A 22397-nucleotide genomic window follows, 5' to 3' on the forward strand; every position below is an offset into this window, starting at 1 on the left:
TGAAGTTTCACTGAAGCTAAAGACGTTCCGCATTGGATTAGACAGGATCAAGATTAGACATTGGATTAGCCGGGGATGCCTCTTATAAAAGGAAACACGTAATAAAACTCAGGGCAACGTGTGGTAAATCCTCACATTCTGGAAAATTACCTTATGATCACAACAATGTTGCTGATTGTAAAGTCCTCGGTCAAGCTTAGAGTATTTTATTGGTTGCACATACTCTATTTCCTCCTTAAAACCCGCACGTTTTTTTTTCTCTGTTTTTTGAGTTTATACTCGGAACTGGCCCTACAAGAGGAAGGTTTATCGCTACTCACTGAGGTTTCTAACTCCGCTCCGACTGCTATGCAAAATAGCACATCCGCTGACGTCCGACTAGGAACACATCGTAACCGACGATATGAGCGGACGTATAACCGACGGACACTGGCAACACCACAAAATTGATAGAATAATCGGGAAGGCCCTAAACACTAACTGACTGCAAAATTGTGCTTTTCAGAGCCCTGGCGGCCGCGGCAAATTTATTTTACACACGTTTACCGAGTGTTGTGATGCTTCAAAAGATTGACTTTTAAGTGAGTGATGGCAAAGCTCACGGCCACCTTTCATGTTCACCCGTCGCGTAGCCCGAAGTACGTCTCAGGTCGTGGCGTATTACGCATACCGCGTGAAGCGACCTTAACTCCGCCACACTGTCAAATTAGTTTGTGTGCCTTGTAGCATAATTTATAAAAATGATTTCCATTTATGCATTATGCGAGTTTGCACCGTTCCATCAATAAGTCCACAAAGACTGCTTGTAGCCGTAGACAGTAGCGTGACAGGCTGATCGCCAGCAGACCAAAACTCAGCATAACGCATATAGCCGTTACTTGTCCCCATGCATGTGACATTCTCAGGCCCGATCACTCACGTGATTTACTGGTACGAACATTTTAGGTGTGGACTTCCCGTAACGCCTTGCCCTACACCGTAAGGGCCGATTTACGCTCGAGCCGCCCATCGCCGCAAGCCGCACCGCACGCTTGCGGTTGCGCGAAAAATTACACGTATCAAGCACTTGTGCACAAATTACTGCTTACACTGTGTACACAGTGTAAGCAGTAATTACACAACACAACCTTACACATTGTAAACCGAAATTAGTGCACATGTGTTTGATACGTGCAATCTTTCGCACGACCGCACGTGTGCGGTGCGGCTTGCGGCGATGAGCAGCTTGAGCGTAAATCGACCCTAACAGTCTGCTAGGCCTAAACAGCGTCACCGATCCACTTCGCCAGTGCGTGCGACCAAAGGTTTGGTTTAATGTCGATGCGGGAGTGGCGTACGATTGTAAACTATATGATAATACCATTGCTAGCGAGACAACCAGCGCCACCTGGTAGAAACTCGCCGAAGTTAACCATCCTGAGGGTACTAGCGTGATGCTTAGTACAACTTTATAAACATTCATGTTCCAAGGGGGGGGGGGGGAGCCTTAGATGAGGGCGGTTCTTACAAGAGTATATAACGTAGCTGTTTGCACTGAGTAAATCTTGCACTGTAATTCCGGGATAATAGTCTACTGCTGGCCTTCACACTTTCATTTAATATCGCACATGTTGTTGTAGGCACATGGCCAGCATTGACAAGGTTTCTGTGCCTGTAGACTCAATGAGAAACTATTGCGACGCTATTTCGGAACCCACAGGCTCATCGGACGTATTGGCGAAAGGTTTTGGCCCACTTTTCTATGCACAAACGAGGGACCATTTTATCTTAGTGCTTCCAATTGATACAGAAGACGTAATGATGATCAAATTGTATTACTAGTGCGAATCTCAAGAACGTCACGTTACGCCCTCGATTCCGCTACGCAAGAGGGCCAGATTAAATAGACCTGTTACTTAAATCTGCCTAGGACAGTGTTTACTAAGCGAATAAACCACTTTTATTCTATATTTTATTAATCTGGTTGGAATTCTAAACGCTTTCTTGCTGATGCAGATAAAATGGCGGGACCCGGATACCCGGCGAATGACACACTAGCACCTAGTGGGTTGGAGCTGGCGACGTCGAACAGAAGTTGCTTGGCCGACCTAGAGGGCGTCAAGGCCTGGGACACTGGTGCAGCCATTCAACAAAGCCTTCCATGCGCGCAAAGTGAGAACAGGACTTGCTGTACACCCAAGCACGTATCCAGCTGGAATAAACTGCTCTCAAACGCTCGAATGGAACTGCGACAAACCGTTCGCGGAGGATTGTCGCTGATGAGTTTCGCGCAGCCCTTTTTACCGTGCAGCAAGGAGCAAGTTCTTCAGCCTGCAGCACTCGTCCACAAGCTGCTTACGACGCACCGTTGTCTGACTACGCTTGACATCGACACAGATAGCTTCAAGGGGTCTGAAGCACGTCTTTGTGATGCGTTACAAGGAAACCGCTCCATCAGTGTGTTGAAAATAAACTTCAGCACGTTCACCGTACATAAGGACATTTGTTCCGTGATACCCTCCCTCGTGAACTTAAAAGAAATCGAATGCATGACGGCGTGCGAGTGTCCGGTGCAGTTTTGCGGCGCGCTCGCGAAGCTTCTACGAACGACAACACAGTTGACGGCGCTCCGAATTCCCAAGTTACACATGAACGGAAGTGGTGCAATCATTTTTTTGCCGGCGCTGGTGGAAAACGCCACTCTTAGGGAACTATCGTTTCATAGTTCCGCCATCAGTGAAGCTCGTCCTGAACACCGCGACTTGTTTGCGAAGTTCCTACGGGACGACAAAGCGCTGACAAAGTTGACCATAGCAGCCTACAATGAAGTTAGACAGCAGTCTCTTAAGTGGGTACTTGAAGGTCTGCTAAGCAACACTGCTCTCGCTCACGTCACCCTCGAAGACTTCATCGTAGACGCAGACAGCGCTGACATAATGACCAAGGTTCTAGCTCACAACCGTGCTTTGCGCACACTGAACATCTCTATCTTGACCTACGATGCCTGGATGAGCCGAGTAGGAGGTTCAACAACATCGTGTCAAATAGATTTTGATCCCTGGCTTTCCGCCATCGCTCAAAACAAGACACTCGAAGCGCTTACGTTGCCTCTGCGTATCTGGGAACCTGAGCGATGGGAGGATCTGTTCGATCACCTCTCAACGAGAGAAAGGCACTTGAAGTTAACCATCAAGGGACACTGCAGCGAACGTCACTTATGGGAAAAGCTGTGCTGTGCACTCAGAAGGAGCGGCGTCGAGGAGCACGTTTCCTTCGATACAACTCTGTACATTTTGGACAAGCACGAGATGCTAGAATGCAAAGGGTTTTCAAAATTCCACTCCTTTCCCTATCAAGACAATCATGGTGAAGTATCTCAAACATTTCGCCGGCTGTCCACTTTCGCTCACGTGATTTCGGCCCACCTCGAGGTATGGATACCTGACGTGGACGAGGCGCTGAGCTCCGATATCGCTCACTACATCGCCTCAACGACTACGCTGAAGGAGCTCCACCTGACGATATGGATCCGACACTTATTTCCAGAAGCGGCGAAGATAGGTTGGGCGGTCATCTTAGAATCGCTGCGTCGGAACACCAGCGTGAACGAGCTGCGCGTCGTCGCAAGATCCACCAACGGACCGGAGATACAGCTTTTGGCAGACGCACTGAATGCCAGCCGGAGCATCCGCAGGGCGCACGTGAGAATCGGGGAGCCCGAAGTAGCAGCCGTCTTCATTCGCCGACTGCACGCTGGAATCGAGTGCAACCGCAACCTTCTCAGAATGACTGTTGACGGGTGCGTGCTCAGTCGATCCAGGGTGGATACAGTGTGGTTCGCGGTCTGCGACGCAACGCGACGCAACTCCGACCTTGTTACTCAAGCGGCACAGTTTGTCAGCGGCACCTTAGTCGACAGGTAAGTGGGCATTGCGCACGTCACGGAGACCGACTACTCAAGTCAGTGCACTATCAGCATCAACCTGCATCAATTGAAGTCAATTTTCAGAATTGTGTAGATGTCAACAGCGACAAATTTTAACGCTTTTAGATTTTTATCTTCATTCAACTGCTATTAATTATGACAGCCAGTTCTACATCCAACGCACTGGCATCTGTATAGAATCAGGCATGGCCCCCATTCTATGTCACATTTTTTACTGCTCGGTTGACAATGTAATTTCTGCTAAGTTGGTGGACATGCCTGTAACGCGAGTGTTTAGATACGTTGAAGATTACCTAATTGTTATGAAGAAAGATACCTGTGTGCATTTTCATGACGCGGTCGAAGAAATTTTGGACTTGTTCAAGACATTATCGGGAGGACTTAAGTTCCCGTATGAATTGCCTATTAACAACCGCATTCAGTTTCTCGATATTATTCTCTGTTTTTCTTTGGACGAGCATGTATGCTGATATCATCCCACATCTGAGAAAACATTGTTGCGCTACGACAGCGAATACTCCATCTTCATTAAGAGAGCCATAGTTTATCGATAGTTTGTGAGGAAAGCAGGGCGCCAGGACGCAAATTGGCAGGAGACCGTTACGTCTTGGGGGAGCTGATAGTGAGTCAGCCCTTTTGTTGTTCCTCGGCAGCCAGAGTAGCTTTCAAACCGCGACCACCTCGGGTACGGCTCAAAGTATGAGTCAGACGTAAGCGTTTGGAAAGGGAGGCCAAGAGCGCTTCCGTAGAAATGAAGTGTTTTGTTTTTTATTTTGAGCATCGGAAAGTTTTCGCGAATTGAGACTAGGATTTCTTTCAATGTGTAAGGTTTGAGCTTTGTTTGTGTTTTCGTTTGAGAAGCTCCGAGATTTGATTTGATGGGGCTGTTTCCTGAGCCCCCTTCGAGTTCCCCAGACCACATCGAATCGCACCACAGCTAATTGAGAAGCGCAGAGGCGCGCACGGGCAAACAAGTTGAGGGCCCCCACTTCGTACGCTGCCGGTGGGGCTATTCAATGCTTGACTCTGCTAAAAAGCGAAGGGATAGCCCGGCATAGTAGCAAGTAAATTGGGTCCCGAAGCAAGACGGCTGTAATGCGCCGTGACAACCTGACGGCTGTAATGCGCCGTGACAACCTTCTGGCTGTAATGCACCGTGACAACAAGACGGCTGTAATGTACCGTGACAACAAGACGGCTGTAATGCACCGTGACAACAACACGGCTGTGATGTACCGGGAAGGCCTGGCAGAGTCTCACCGGCCGCCTTTGAAGAGAGCATTGCACCACAGCAAGGCAAGACCGCGGGGAGCCGCCGGGTGTGACACCACCGCACGGGTGCCTACCATTGGCCGAAGATGGCGTCATCTGAGCGGGCTCTCCCATTGGCCGAACATGACGCGCCTTCCAGAGATCGAAGGGCTTAAAAGACGCAGACCAGAGCATTCCGGGATTCACCTGTCTCGAACTTCTTGCCGCGGGCCGCAGCGTCCGAGTTACTGCCGGCCGTAATGACTGTACGACTGTTCATTGACGTCTCACTGTAAATAATGTAAAATAAACCTCCCAAGTGTTTTTCATCCCGAAGTCCCCCTCAACTCCTACAGTGCATTAGGGCAGCACCGAGTAAGTCGTGCGAGCATGAGTGCGATCAAAGTTTTTTAAATCAGATAGCACGATTACAGAACGCAGGCTTTCGCAGTTCTGTAATCGCTTCAGTATGTGAAGCCATCTTGCAGAAAGAGAAAAGAATAAGTTCCGGAAAATCACAAAAAGAAAAGAATAAAGATAAGAGACAAGCGCACGTGGTGCCATGCTTGCACAAGTTTTCACACAATCTAATGAAAGTTTCCAATGGACATAATATTCATTTGCTTTTCAGTGTCCCTTGTAAGCTGTCCTCGATATGTAATCGTATGAAAACTCGCGAAAGGCCCCTGTGCACCACAAATCATAAATCCAGTTTCACTGACTGAAGGCGCAACGTTATCTATCAGATACCGCTGAGCTGTGGAAAATTTTATATAGGTCAAGCGGGACAGTGTTTCAATGAGAGCTCGTCAGCACAGCAATAACCTGAAGAATAGATATAGGAGTCATTTAGCAGGGCATTGTGACAAGTGTCAGTGCACTCTGATATTTGAAAAAACGAAATTCATAGAGAAAGGAAAAGGTAAGAGGGAAAGGGAAATAATAGAGGCTTACTACATTATAAAGGAAGGAGATAAATGCGTAAGCGCTCCCTCTCTTTTTTTTGTCGGGAAAAGAAATAGCTTTTTTGGATGAAAGATTATAATGCTGATGATTTGCGGATGTTTTTGCGGCTGGTGTACGCATGCCTATGCTGAAAAAGGTATAAAATGGCTAGAGAATTTGAAATAAACTTGCAATTGGCAGTCAGCGCTTGTGTGTGGTATTTGTTTCTTCGTGTCCTAGTTTGATTCGCCCTGTTTAACCTCAGTTCCACCCTACATATTTAGTTTTCTGCAAGTTTGTATAACTTGCAGCCTATCTTGCACACTGTTATAGTTTATAACACATTATGTATATTAACAAGCGCACACAACTTGCGCGACACTAAATGTGTAAACAAGGAAGAATATTTCTTTAATTATACACTAATCGTTGGGTGTTTGACAGGGTAGATAACTTATCAAGAATACTTGCTGTTTACTAAATATAATATGTACTGCGTCAGCGTTCTTAATTGTGTTTCGCGTAATTAGAAACAAACGTTATTGAGAGGGTATAGCACACCTTCAAGACGTCACCGTAAAAATGTTTACCCCCGCAGGGGCGTCTGCGCAAGCAGGCGTTTGGTGTGTTGCGACACCACGTACCCGAGCACACGAGGGTCGGAACCTCCCGCGTGTAGCCGTGCGCGGCTCAGCCGTGTCCGGGGAAAGGGGGATCCTGGAGGTTGAGCCGATGCCGGGTGTTCGGACCTTTAAGGCCCCCCGGCGGAGGCAACACACCTCTTTGGCCTCTGCTTCACGTAGACGGCACCCCCGGACTGACCCACCCGGGGGAAATCGGTAGTCGCCTTTTCCTGTCTCTCTCTCCCTCCAGCCTTCGTCTTTCTCTTAGTTTCCGCCTTTCCTGTCTCCTTCTCTCTTCTATTTACTTCCTTCTTCTTGGCGGCAAGGGTTAACCCTGTGTGGCTATCCAACCTTGGGTACACCATATTTGGTTATAGTGGCGGCGTACGACTGGCGTCGTGCAGACTTGCATGCAAGCTCTGCCGCGTCCCCTCGTTGGGCTCCATGGTGGGCGGTCGGCGCTTTAATTTTTATATATTTCATGGAAACGACTTTCCCCAAACTTGCTGATCGCCCTCAGAAACGAGGGCGCACCGAAGATATCTTTCAATTTTTCGGACGACAAGTCCACAACTTTCCCCGATTCCACGTGATCCATTCAGAAAAGCCAGACAAACTAGTGCGATTCATTTCACGGCTCCTTGTTTCCAAAACTTTGACCGAAGTTTTCGGTACAGGATATAAGGTGTCCATAATGTCAAGTGGTGATCTCCTTTTGGAGCTCCAAGATAAGAAGCAGTATGAGAAGCTGCCGAAACTTGTGTCATTTGGAGATACCCAAGTAACAGTAACCCCGCATCGTACCATGAACACAAGCCGCGGTGTTGTCTCGGACGATGACTTGCGGGAGCTCACTGAGGATGAACTCTTGGAGGGCTTCAGTGACCAGAATGTTATCAATGTTAAAAGACTTAAGATCAGGCGTGACAGCAAAGAAATCAAGACCAAACACCTTATATTGACTTTCGGCTCAAGTATTCTGCCCGAGTCTGTAGAGGCCCCCGCAGGGGCGTCTGCGTCAGCAGGCGTTTGGTGGGTTGCGACACCACGGACCCGAGCACACGAGGGTTGGCCCCTCCCGCGTGTAGCCGTGCGCGGCTTAGCCGTGTCTGGGGAAAGGGGGATCCTGGGGGTTGAGCCGATGCTGGGTGTCTGGACCTTTAAGGCCCCCCGGCGGAGGCAACACACCTCTTTGGCCTCTGCTTCACATAGACGGCACCCCCGGACTGACCCATCCGGGGAAAATCGGTAGTTGCCTTTTCCTGTCTCTCTCTCCCTACAACCTTCGTCTTTTCCTTACTTTCCGCCTTTCCTGTCTCCTTCTCACTTCTTTATTACTTCCGACCTTTCTGGCAGCAAGGGTCAACCTTGTGTGAGTAGCCATCCTTGGTTATATCATATTGGGTTATAGCGGCAACGTACAGCTGGCGTTTGCAGGCCCTGTTTTTCAGGCCCTGCAGCGTCCCCTTGTTGGACTCCATGGTGGGTGGCTAGCGTTGCTGCCGAAAACTACACTTCCACCCATGGCTGTTTCCTTCCCTCCACTACCTGATCGCCCTCAGAAAAGAGGGCGCACCGATGAAGTCTTCCAGTTTTTTGGCCGCCAAAAAGAATCCTTCCCACGTTTCCATGTGATTCATTCTGCAAAACCAGATAAACCAGTACGAACGATCTCACCCTTCCTTGTTTCTAAGTCATTGACTGAAGTCTTTGGTCTTGGTTATAAGGCGTCGAGGATGGCAAGTGGTGATCTCCTCTTGGAGCTCCGCGACCAAAAACAATATGAAAACTTGTCAAAACTAGTGTCATTTGGGGAAACCCAGATAATTATAACCCCGCACCGCACGATGAACACCACCCGTGGTGTTGTCTCTGACGATGACTTGATGGAGCTCACTGAGGCTGAACTCTTGGAGGGCTTCAGTGACCAGAATGTTATCAATGCTAAACGAATTAAGATGAGGCGAGATGGAAAAGAGATAAAGACGAAACACCTGATACTCACCTTCGGCTCAAGTGTCCTTCCCGAGTCCATCGAGGCCGGTTATATCAAACTTCGTGTTCGGCCATACATTCCCAATCCTCTCAGATGCTTTAAGTGCCAACGTTTCGGCCACAGTTCACAGAACTGTCGAGGCCGGCTGACTTGTGCCAAGTGCAGTGACAACGAACATTCCTCTGAAACGTGTCGGAACACTCCACATTGTGTTAATTGTGATGGCGAGCATGCCGCATACTCGCGGTCATGCCCGTCCTGGAAGAAAGAAAAAGAAATAGTCACAATCAAGGTAAAAGAAAACATATCATTCAAAGAGGCACGCAGGCGGGTGTCATACCTGTCTAAGAGCAGCTTTGCCGATGTGGCGCGTAAGGGGGCAGCGCCACAACGGCCTCCGGCGACTGACCGACCCACACCCAGTGAGTTGGCAGTTACGCCTTCTGCCCCCACGGCGGTTGCAGCTCGCGCTGCTCCGTTAACCGAGGAGAAGGGACCATCGACACCGAAGGTGGGCGTAGCCGAGGCTGCCTCATCTTCCCAGGTCCCTTCGAGCGCCGGCTGCAGCCGGCGCAGCCAAATCCCGCAGGGTGCCCCATTGACCTCCGGGCTGGTGGGAGCAGGGGTCTTGCCCTCCAAGGCGAGACTTTCCCGGGAACCTTCTCGCTTACAAGAGCACGTGTCCGGCGCCTCACAAGAGGCAATGGACACAACACCTATCCTCAAGGCGCACCAAGCGCCTAAGGAGCGTCGAGGTTCCCTCGAACTCTTCAAAAAGAGTAAAACCCCGGTTACAGGGCCTCGAAAGAGCTCTGGAACCTAAGCTCTGAAATCTCTGTAATTAATACTTCTGTTTCCGTATACACAGCACTTATTTACCACCAATATGGATACACCAATAATTCAATGGAACGTCAGAGGACTTCTCAGGAACCTTGATGACGTGCAAGAGCTTATCCAAAAACACAATCCAAAAGTGCTGTGTCTACAGGAAACACACTTATAACCACAACACACAAACTTTCTCCGACCGTATGTCACGTTTCGCAAAGATCGCGATGATGCTGTCGTATCATCAGGCGGTGTTGCCATTTTGGTTCATAAAAATATTTCCTGTCAGCGTTTACAGCTACAAACGCCCCTTGAAGCAGTGGCTGTTCGAGCTGTTCTTTTAAACAAACTCGTCACCATTTGCTCGCTCTATGTACCCCCACACTTCAAATTAAACAAACATGAATTTCAGTCATTTATAGACGAATTGCCAGAACCTTATCTTGTCCTTGGCGATTTCAATGCGCACAGCTCCCTGTGGGGCGACTCTCGTACAGACGCACGAGGTCGTCTTGTTGAACAGTTCCTTTTTTCTTCAGGTGCGTGCTTGCTGAATAAGAAGGAACCCACGTATTATTCCCTAGCAAACAGAACCTTTTCTTCTATTGACCTGAGCATAGTTTCCTCGTCCATTCTGCCTGAACTCGAATGGGAAGTTATGAACAATCCTTACGGAAGCGACCACTTCCCCATACTATTAAGAACACTTAAAGAAAGCGAATATCCGCCACAGGCTCCCAGGTATAAGATTGACACAGCAGACTGGGAGAGGTTCCGAAACTTAACTAGTATATCATGGGATGACATGTCTTCTTTAGAAATCGATGCTGCTGTGGAGTACTTCACAGCCTTCGTAATAGATGCCGCATCTAAATGCATACGTGAATTAAGCGGCTCGGCATGCAAACGGCATGTCCCGTGGTGGAACAATGAATGCAGAATCGCACGTAGAAATCAGAACAAAGCGTGGGGGTTGCTACGCGCTTCGCCCACTGCAGAAAATCTTGTCAACTTTAAAAAAGTAAAATCCCAAGGTAGGAGAACCCGCCGACAGGCCAGAAGAGAAAGCTGGCAAAAGTATCTATCGAGTATTAACTCGTTTAGGGATGAGGCCAAAGCCTGGAACAGAGTTAATAGGATTAGAGGGCGGCAAACACATTCACTCCCCCTGGTAAACACACATGGCGATACACTGCAAGACCAGGCAGACTCACTTGGGGAATATTTTGAAAGCGTGTCAAGTCCAACAAATTATACACAATCCTTTCTCAAATACAAACAAACAGAAGAACGTAAGCCATTAACAAGAAAAGGTCGAGAGAATTATCCTTACAACCGTCCCTTTTGTATTGCTGAATTGAGAGCTGCCTTGAGCGCATTGAACAGCTCCGCTCCAGGATCTGATAGAATCATGTATGAAATGCTCAAAAACTTACACAATGACACGCAGGTTACACTACTCACACTTTTCAACACCATTTGGGATGCAGGGTACCTTCCAACCGCGTGGAAGGAAGCCATTGTGGTCCCTGTTTTGAAACAAGGCAAGGACCCTTCCTCAGTGGCAAGTTACCGCCCGATAGCCCTCACAAGCTGCATTTGTAAGGTGTTTGAAAAAATGATTAATCGGAGACTCATTCATTTCCTTGAACTGAGCAAAATCCTTGATCCCTATCAGTGCGGCTTCCGAGAAGGGCGCTCCACAACTGACCACCTTGTACGTGTAGAAGCAAATATCCGGGACGCATTTGTACACAAACAATTTTTCTTATCCGTATTCCTCGATATGGAGAAGGCGTACGATACGACGTGGCGTTACGGAATCCTAAGAGACTTGTCAGAAATGGGCATCCATGGTAACATGCTAAACCTAATAGAAAGCTATCTGTCCAGTCGTACATTCCGGGTAAAAGTCGGTAATGTACTTTCGCGTCCTTTTACGCAAGAAACGGGTGTACCGCAAGGAGGCGTGCTCAGCTGCACACTCTTCATCATGAAGATGAACACGCTTCGCGCTTCATTACCACCGGCAATCTTTTATTCGGTCTACGTGGACGACATACAAATAGCTTTCAAATCCTGTAACCTCGCAGTGTGCGAGAGACAGGTACAGCACGGCCTGAACAAAGTCTCAATGTGGGCAGACAAGAATGGATTTAAGATCAATCCTAACAAAAGCTCTTGTGTTCTTTTTACAAGAAAGAGAGGCCTGGTTCCGGATCCTTCCTTAGAACTGTGTAGACAACGAATACCTATCAGCAAAGAGCACAAATTCCTAGGTATCATACTTGACTACAGACTCACTTTCATTCCACACATTAAATATCTGAAAGAAAAATGTGTAAAAACAATGAACATGATAAAACTTCTATCCCAGACTACGTGGGGTAGTGATGGGAAGTGTTTAATGAACCTATACAAGAGCCTAATTCGGTCTCGATTGGATTATGGTGCTGTAGTATATAACTCTGCCGCCCCGAGCGCACTAAAGATCCTAGATCCAGTCCACCATCTAGGAATCCGACTGGCCACTGGCGCCTTCAGAACGAGTCCCATACAAAGTCTATATGTAGAATCAAATGAATGGTCTCTCCACCTACAGAGATCATACATTAGTTTTACATATTTCCTTAAAGTACGCTCTAATCCTGAACATCCATGTTTTGATACCGTTACTGATATGACGTGCGCTACACTTTTCAGCAATCGTCCCTCCATAAGACAGCCTTTCTCGCTGCGTGTGAAGGAGCTTAGCAATGAAATGCATGTCCCACTCCTCGAGCATCGCTTAATGCACCTAACCAAGCTCTTACCTCCTTGGGAGTGGCAGGTGATACAATGTGACATATCCTTTATAAAAGTTACAAAGCACGCTCCTGAGGCCGAAATCCGAATTCATTTCCTAGAACTCCAGCACAAGCACTCCTGCGCAGGGTTCTACACAGACGCTTCGAAGTCAAATGCCGGGGTATCCTATGCAGCCGTCGGCCCATCGTTTTCGGAATCCGATGTACTGCATCCAGAAACAAGTATTTTTACGGCCGAGGCCTACGCATTACTCTCTGCAGTAAAGCACATAAGAAAATCGAAACTTCCAAAAGCAGCGATCTATACAGACTCTCTCAGCGTCGTGAAGGCCTTAATGTCACTCAGCAAACATAAAAATCCCGTATTTAATGAACTATATTCGGTCTTATGCAAAGCGTACTCATCTAACCAGAATATCATAATATGCTGGGTCCCTGGCCATAGGGAAATCGAAGGTAACGTTCTGGCGGACGAGATGGCCACGTCAATCACATTGCAAACTGTTAACCCTACCGCTGCGCTGCCTGTCACAGATCTGAGGCCTTTCTTGCGAAGGAGGCTGCGAGATCACTGGCAATACATGTGGGATGCGGAAACGGATAATAAGCTCCACCTGATAAAACCACAGTTAGGATTCTGGCCCTCTACTACAAAATCGCGCCGAACAGATGTCCTATTCTGTCGTCTCAGAATAGGACACACGTTTGGCACCCATAATTTTCTACTCACCGGAAGTGAGCCTCCAACCTGTGGTAGATGCGGGGAGAGGCTGACCGTACTCCACGTCCTCCTGGAGTGTCGGGAAGCCGAATCTGAGAGAAAGAGACATTTTCCATTAGCATACCGACAGCACATTCCTCTTCATCCTGCAATGCTTCTTGGCCCAGAACCGCTTTTTAATACAGACACAGTGCTAGGTTTTCTTAGAGATGTGGTTTTACATGTTATTAGTCCCATGAACTCGTAGCGCATCCTCTCTCTCGAGAGGATGCCACTGCGATAATTGTTTTGCGTAGCACAGACCTCCAGGCCCTTGTGCTTCAAGGGCTCTAAGGAGGCAGTAGTGCTCTGGCATTTTTTATAATCGTGATATATTTTACCTATCGTATCATTGTTTTTATATGCATCTAAATTTTCATAGTACATGTCATACGTCAGCGCCATAATTTTATCATACAGATTTTACGCACTTTAGAGCGTATATTTTAAGGCCTCTTTACAGCCACCTCACACCAACTTCATAGCAATCATAATTACACCGCAAACTCATTACCACAGACATGGCGCTCTTTGGTCACACCTGGCCCTTGCGCCATAAAACTCCACACATCATTATCATCAGTCTGTAGAGGCCGGGTACATCAAACTCCGTGTTAGGCCATATGTGCCAAATCCCCTTAGATGTTTCAAATGCCAACGCTTCGGCCACAGTTCGCAGAGCTGCCGAGGCCGTCAAACCTGTTCGAAGTGCAGTGCCCACGAACATAATTCTGAAGCTTGCAAGAACATTCTCCATTGTTTAAACTGTGAAGGCGAGCACGCAGCATACTCGCGGTCGTGCCCGTCCTGGAAAAAAGAGAAAGACATAGTCACAATCAAAGTTAAAGAAAACATATCGTACAAAGAGGCACGCAGGCCGGTAGCCTACCTGCCAAAGGAAAGCTTTGCCGAAGTGGCGCGTCAGGGGGCAGCGTCACAACGGCCTCCGGCGGCTGTCCGACCCACATACAGTGAGTCGGCAGCTACGCCATCTGCCCCCGCAGCGGTTGCAGCTAGCGCTGCTCCGTCAACCCTGAATGAGGGATCATCGACACCGAAGGTTGGCGCAGCCGAGGCTACCACGGCCTCCCCGGCCCCTTCCTGCGCTGGCAACAGCCGCCGCAGCCAAATCCCTCAGGGAGCCCCACCGACCTCCGTGCTGGTGGGCGCAGGGGTCTTGCCCTCCAAGGCGGGACCCTCTCTAGTAACTTCTCGCTCGCAAGAGCACGTGTCCGGCGCCTCACACGAGGCAATGGACACTACACTTACCCTCAAGGCGCACCAAGCGCCTAAGGAGCGGCGAGCCTCCCTCGAACGCATCAGAAAAAGCAAAACCCCGATTACAGGGCCTCGAAAGGGCTTTGTAATCTAAGGCATCACTTCCGTTTCCGTACACACAGCACTAATTTACATTCAATATGGATACACAAATCATACAATGGAACGTCAGAGGTCTCCTTAGAAACCTTGATGATGTACAAGAACTGATCCACCAACACAATCCAAAAGTGCTGTGTTTACAGGAAACACACTTGAAACCACAACACACAAACTTTCTGCGACCGTATGTCACGTTTCGGAAAGATCGCGATGATGCTGTCGCATCATCGGGCGGTGTTGCCATTTCTATCCGTAAGAGCATTGCATGTCAACTTTTACAGCTACAAACGCCTCTCGAAGCAGTGGCGGTTCGAGCTGTACTCCTTAACAAACTCATCACCATTACCTCTCTTTACATACCCCCACATTACAAATTAACGAAGCATGAATTCCAATCCTTTATTGATCAATTGCCAGAACCTTACGTTGTTCTTGGCGATTTCAATGCGCACAGCTCCCTGTGGGGCGACTCTCGCATAGATGCGCGAGGTCGTCTTGTTGAACAGTTCCTTTTTTCTTCAGGTGCGAGCTTGCTGAGTAGGAAGGAACCCACGTATTACTCCCTAGCAAACAGAACCTTTTCTTCTATTGATCTGAGCATAGTTTCCTCGTCCATTCTGCCTGAACTCGAATGGGAAGTTATGAACAATCCTTACGGAAGCGACCGCTTCCCCATACTATTCAGAACACTTAAAGAAAACGAATATCCGCCACAGGCTCCCAGGTGGAAGATTGACACAGCAGACTGGGAGAGGTTCCGAAACTTAACTAGTATATCATGGGTTGACATGTCTTCTTTAGAAATCGATGCTGCTGTGGAGTACTTCACAGCCTTCGTAATAGATGCCGCATCTAAATGCATACGTGAACTAAGCGGCTCGGCATGCAAACGGCATGTCCCGTGGTGGAACAATGAATGCAGAATCGCACGTAGGAATCAGAACAAAGCGTGGGGGTTGCTACGCGCTTCGCCCACTGCAGAAAATCTTGTCAACTTTAAGCAAGTAAAATCCCAAGGTAGGAGAACCCGCCGACAGGCCAGAAGAGAAAGCTGGCAAAAGTATCTATCGAGTATTAACTCGTTTATGGATGAGGCCAAAGCCTGGAACAAAGTAAATAGGATTAGAGGGCGGCAAACACATTCACTCCCCCTGGTAAACACACAGGGCGATACACTGCAAGACCAGGCAGACTCACTTGGGGAATATTTTGAGAGCGTGTCAAGTCCAACAAATTATACACAGTCCTTTCTCAAATACAAAGAAACAGAAGAACGTAAGCCATTAACAAGAAAAGGTCGAGAGAATTATCCTTACAACCGTCCCTTTTGTATTGCTGAATTGAGAGCTGCCTTGAGCGCATTGAACAGCTCCGCTCCAGGATCTGATAGAATCATGTATGAAATGCTCAAAAACTTACACAATGACACGCAGGTTACACTACTCACACTTTTCAACACCATTTGGGATGCAGGGTACCTTCCAACCGCGTGGAAGGAAGCCATTGTGGTCCCTGTTTTGAAACAAGGCAAGGACCCTTCCTCAGTGGCAAGTTACCGCCCGATAGCCCTCACAAGCTGCATTTGTAAGGTGTTTGAAAAAATGATTAATCGGAGACTCATTCATTTCCTTGAACTGAGCAAAATCCTTGATCCCTATCAGTGCGGCTTCCGAGAAGGGCGCTCCACAACTGACCACCTTGTACGTGTAGAAGCAAATATCCGGGACGCATTTGTACACAAACAATTTTTCTTATCCGTATTCCTCGATATGGAGAAGGCGTACGATACGACGTGGCGTTACGGAATCCTAAGAGAGTTGTCAGAAATGGGCATCCATGGTAACATGCTAAACCTAATAGAAAGCTATCTGTCCAGTCGTACATTCCGGGTAAAAGTCGGTAATGTACTTTCGCGTCCTTTTACGCAAGAAACGGGTGTACCGCAAGGAGGCGTGCTCAGCTGCACACTCTTCATCATGAAGATGAACACGCTTCGCGCTTCATTACCACCGGCAATCTTTTATTCGGTCTACGTGGACGACATACAAATAGCTTTCAAATCCTGTAACCTCGCAGTGTGCGAGAGACAGGTACAGCACGGCCTGAACAAAGTCTCAATGTGGGCAAACAATAATGGATTTAAGATTAATCCTAACAAAAGCTCTTGTGTTCTTTTTACAAGAAAGAGAGGCCTGGTTCCGGATCCTTCCTTAGAACTGTGTGGACAACGAATACCTATCAGCAAACAGCACAAATTCCTAGGTATCATACTTGACTACAGACTCACTTTCATTCCACACATAAAATATCTGAAAGAAAAATGTCTAAAAACAATGAACTTAATGAAACTTCTATCCCAGACTACATGGGGTAGTGATAGGAAGTGTTTAATGAACCTATACAAGAGCCTAATTCGGTCTCGATTGGATTATGGTGCTGTAGTATATAACTCTGCCGCCCAGAGCGCACTAAAGATCCTAGATCCTGTCCACCATCTAGGAATCCGACTGGCCACTGGCGCTTTCAGAACGAGTCCCATACAAAGTCTATATGTGGAATCAAATGAATGGTCTCTCCACCTACAGAGATCATACATTAGCTTTACATATTTCCTTAAAGTACGCTCTACTCCTGAACATGCATGTTTTGATACCGTTACTGATATGACGTGCGCTACACTTTTCAGCAATCGTCCCTCCATAAGACAGCCTTTCTCGCTGCGTGTGAAGGAGCTTAGCAATGAAATGCATGTCCCACTCCTCGAGCATCGCTTAATGCACCTAACCAAGCTCTTACCTCCTTGGGAGTGGCAGGTGATACAATGTGACATATCCTTTATAAAAGTTACAAAGCACGCTCCTGAGGCCGAAATCCGAATTCATTTCCTAGAACTCCAGCACAAGCACTCCTGCGCAGGGTTCTACACAGACGCTTCGAAGTCAAATGCCGGGGTATCCTATGCAGCCGTCGGCCCATCGTTTTCGGAATCCGATGTACTGCATCCAGAAACAAGTATTTTTACGGCCGAGGCCTACGCATTACTCTCTGCAGTAAAGCACATAAGAAAATCGAAACTTCCAAAAGCAGCGATCTATACAGACTCTCTCAGCGTCGTGAAGGCCTTAATGTCACTCAGCAAACATAAAAATCCCGTATTTAATGAACTATATTCGGTCTTATGCAAAGCGTACTCATCTAACCAGAATATCATAATATGCTGGGTCCCTGGCCATAGGGAAATCGAAGGTAACGTTCTGGCGGACGAGATGGCCACGTCAATCACATTGCAAACTGTTAACCCTACCGCTGCGCTGCCTGTCACAGATCTGAGGCCTTTCTTGCGAAGGAGGCTGCGAGATCACTGGCAATACATGTGGGATGCGGAAACGGATAATAAGCTCCACCTGATAAAACCACAGTTAGGATTCTGGCCCTCTACTACAAAATCGCGCCGAACAGATGTCCTATTCTGTCGTCTCAGAATAGGACACACGTTTGGCACCCATAATTTTCTACTCAACGGAAGTGAGCCTCCAACCTGTGGTAGATGCGGGGAGAGGCTGACCGTACTCCACGTCCTCCTGGAGTGTCGGGAAGCCGAATCTGAGAGAAAGAGACATTTTCCATTAGCATACCGACAGCACATTCCTCTTCATCCTGCAATGCTTCTTGGCCCAGAACCGCTTTTTAATACAGACACAGTGCTAGGTTTTCTTAGAGATGTGGTTTTACATGTTATTAGTCCCATGAACTCGTAGCGCATCCTCTCTCTCGAGAGGATGCCACTGCGATAATTGTTTTGCGTAGCACATACCTCCAGGCCCTTGTGCTTCAAGGGCTCTAAGGAGGCAGTAGTGCTCTGGCATTTTTTATAATCGTGATATATTTTACCTATCGTATCATTGTTTTTATATGCATCTAAATTTTCATAGTACATGTCATACGTCAGCGCCATAATTTTATCATACAGATTTTACGCACTTTAGAGCGTATATTTTAAGGCCTCTTTACAGCCACCTCACACCAACTTCATAGCAATCATAATTACACCGCAAACTCATTACCACAGACATGGCGCTCTTTGGTCACACCTGGCCCTTGCGCCATAAAACTCCACACATCATCATCATCAGTCTGTAGAGGCCGGGTACATCAAACTTCGTGTTCGGCCATACGTTCCCAATCCTCTCAGATGCTTTAAGTGCCAAAGGTTCGGCCACAGCTCGCAGAACTGTCGAGGCCGCCTGACATGTGCCAAGTGCAGTGACAATGAACATTCTTCCGAAACATGCCAGAAAACTCCACATTGTGTCAAATGTGATGGCGAGCATCCCGCATATTCGCGCTCATGCCCGTCCTGGAAAAGAGAAAAGGAGATTGTTACAATCAAAGTCAAAGAAACATATCTTTCAAAGAGGCACGTAGGCGGGTGTCATACCTGCCTATGAGCAGCTTTGCCGAAGTGGTGCGTAAGGGGGCAGCGTCACAACGGCCTCCGGCGGCTGTCCGACTCACAGGCAGTGAGTCGGCAGCTACGCCATCTGCCCCCGCAGCGGTTGCAGCTAGCGCTGCTCCGTCAACCCTGAATGAGGGATCATCGACACCGAAGGTTGGCGCAGCCGAGGCTACCACGGCCTCCCCGGCCCCTTCCTGCGCTGGCAACAGCCGCCGCAGCCTAATCCCTCAGGGAGCCCCACCGACCTCCGTGCTGGTGGGCGCAGGGGTCTTGCCCTGCAAGGCGGGACCCTCTCTAGTAACTTCTCGCTCGCAAGAGCACGTGTCCGGCGCCTCACACGAGGCAATGGACACTACACCTACCCTCAAGGCGCACCAAGCGCCTAAGGAGCGGCGAGGCTCCCTCGAACGCTTCAGAAAAAGCAAAACCCCGATTACAGGGCCTCGAAAGGGCTTTGTAATCTAAGGCATCACTTCCGTTTCCGTACACACAGCACTAATTTACATTCAATATGGATACACAAATCATACAATGGAACGTCAGAGGTCTCCTTAGAAACCTTGATGATGTACAAGAACTGATCCACCAACACAATCCAAAAGTGCTGTGTTTACAGGAAACACACTTGAAACCACAACACACAAACTTTCTGCGACCGTATGTCACGTTTCGGAAAGATCGCGATGATGCTGTCGCATCATCGGGCGGTGTTGCCATTTCTATCCGTAAGAGCATTGCATGTCAACTTTTACAGCTACAAACGCCTCTCGAAGCAGTGGCGGTTCGAGCTGTACTCCTAAACAAACTCATCACCATTACCTCTCTTTACATACCCCCACATTACAAATTAACGAAGCATGAATTCCAATCCTTTATTGATCAATTGCCAGAACCTTACGTTGTTCTTGGCGATTTCAATGCGCACAGCTCCCTGTGGGGCGACTCTCGCATAGATGCGCGAGGTCGTCTTGTTGAACAGTTCCTTTTTTCTTCAGGTGCGAGCTTGCTGAGTAGGAAGGAACCCACGTATTACTCCCTAGCAAACAGAACCTTTTCTTCTATTGATCTGAGCATAGTTTCCTCGTCCATTCTGCCTGAACTCGAATGGGGAGTTATGAACAATCCTTACGGAAGCGACCGCTTCCCCATACTATTCAGAACACTTAAAGAAAACGAATATCCGCCACAGGCTCCCAGGTGGAAGATTGACACAGCAGACTGGGAGAGGTTCCGAAACTTAACTAGTATATCATGGGTTGACATGTCTTCTTTAGAAATCGATGCTGCTGTGGAGTACTTCACAGCCTTCGTAATAGATGCCGCATCTAAATGCATACGTGAACTAAGCGGCTCGGCATGCAAACGGCATGTCCCGTGGTGGAACAATGAATGCAGAATCGCACGTAGGAATCAGAACAAAGCGTGGGGGTTGCTACGCGCTTCGCCCACTGCAGAAAATCTTGTCAACTTTAAGCAAGTAAAATCCCAAGGTAGGAGAACCCGCCGACAGGCCAGAAGAGAAAGCTGGCAAAAGTATCTATCGAGTATTAACTCGTTTATGGATGAGGCCAAAGCCTGGAACAAAGTAAATAGGATTAGAGGGCGGCAAACACATTCACTCCCCCTGGTAAACACACAGGGCGATACACTGCAAGACCAGGCAGACTCACTTGGGGAATATTTTGAGAGCGTGTCAAGTCCAACAAATTATACACAGTCCTTTCTCAATTACAAAGAAACAGAAGAACGTAAGCCATTAACAAGAAAAGGTCGAAAGAATGAGCCTTACAACCGTCCTTTTTGTATTGCTGAATTGAGAGCTGCCTTGAGCGTATGCAACAGCTCCGCACGAGGATCTGATAGAATCATGTATGAAATGCTCAAAAACTTACACAATGACACGCAGGTTACACTGCTCACACTTTTCAACACCATTTGGGATGCAGGGTACCTTCCAACCGCATGGAAGGCAGCCATTGTGGTCCCTGTTTTGAAACAAGGCAAGGACCCTTCCTCAGTGGCAGGTTACCGCCCGATTGCCCTCACAAGTTGCATTTGTAAGGTGTTTGAAAAAATGATTAATCGGCGACTCATCCATTTCCTTGAACTGAGCAAAATCCTTGATCCCTATCAGTGCGGCTTCCGAGAAGGGCGCTCCACAACTGACCATCTTGTACGTGTAGAAGCAAATATCCGGGACGCATTTGTACACAAACAATTCTTCTTATCCATATTCCTCGATATGGAGAAGGCGTACGATACGACGTGGCGTTACGGAATCGTAAGAGATTTGTCAGAAATGGGCATCCATGGTAATATGCTAAACCTAATAGAAAGCTATCTGTCCAGTCGTACCTTCCGGGTAAAAGTAGGAAATGTACTTTCGCGTCCTTTTACGCAAGAAACGGGTGTACCGCAAGGAGGCGTGCTCAGCTGCACACTCTTCATCGTGAAGATGAACACGCTTCGCGCTTCGTTACCACCGGCAATCTTTTATTCGGTCTACGTGGACGACATACAAATAGCTTTCAAATCCTGTAACCTCGCAGTGTGCGAGAGACAGGTACAGCACGGCCTGAACAAAGTCTCAATGTGGGCAAACAATAATGGATTTAAGATTAATCCTAACAAAAGCTCTTGTGTTCTTTTTACAAGAAAGAGAGGCCTGGTTCCGGATCCTTCCTTAGAACTGTGTGGACAACGAATACCTATCAGCAAACAGCACAAATTCCTAGGTATCATACTTGACTACAGACTCACTTTCATTCCACACATAAAATATCTGAAAGAAAAATGTCTAAAAACAATGAACTTAATGAAACTTCTATCCCAGACTACATGGGGTAGTGATAGGAAGTGTTTAATGAACCTATACAAGAGCCTAATTCGGTCTCGATTGGATTATGGTGCTGTAGTATATAACTCTGCCGCCCAGAGCGCACTAAAGATCCTAGATCCTGTCCACCATCTAGGAATCCGACTGGCCACTGGCGCTTTCAGAACGAGTCCCATACAAAGTCTATATGTGGAATCAAATGAATGGTCTCTCCACCTACAGAGATCATACATTAGCTTTACATATTTCCTTAAAGTACGCTCTACTCCTGAACATGCATGTTTTGATACCGTTACTGATATGACGTGCGCTACACTTTTCAGCAATCGTCCCTCCATAAGACAGCCTTTCTCGCTGCGTGTGAAGGAGCTTAGCGATGAAATGCATGTCCCACTCCTCGAGCATCGCTTAATGCACCTAACCAAGCTCTTACCTCCTTGGGAGTGGCAGGTGATACAATGTGACATATCCTTTATAAAAGTTACAAAGCACGCTCCTGAGGCCGAAATCCGAATGCATTTCCTAGAACTCCAGCACAAGCACTCCTGCGCAGAGTTCTACACAGACGCTTCGAAGTCAAATGCTGG

At 47.7% G+C, this 22397-nt stretch overlaps 1 protein-coding gene across 1 annotated transcript in view; it reads left to right on the forward strand.

The window, feature by feature from the left end:
* LOC126526396 (uncharacterized) overlaps positions 1-22397 on the forward strand; it is a 29499-nt gene that overhangs the window by 3188 nt on the left and 3914 nt on the right. Inside the window, exon 2 of the mRNA XM_050174309.3 lies at positions 1996-3898. Coding sequence (XP_050030266.1) covers positions 2001-3898 — 1898 coding nt within the window. The 5' untranslated portion in view covers positions 1996-2000. The remainder of the gene's footprint in view (positions 1-1995; positions 3899-22397) is intronic.

Source organism: Dermacentor andersoni, chromosome 8, assembly GCF_023375885.2.
Source record: "Dermacentor andersoni chromosome 8, qqDerAnde1_hic_scaffold, whole genome shotgun sequence".
Taxonomy (NCBI): Eukaryota; Metazoa; Arthropoda; class Arachnida; order Ixodida; family Ixodidae; genus Dermacentor; species Dermacentor andersoni.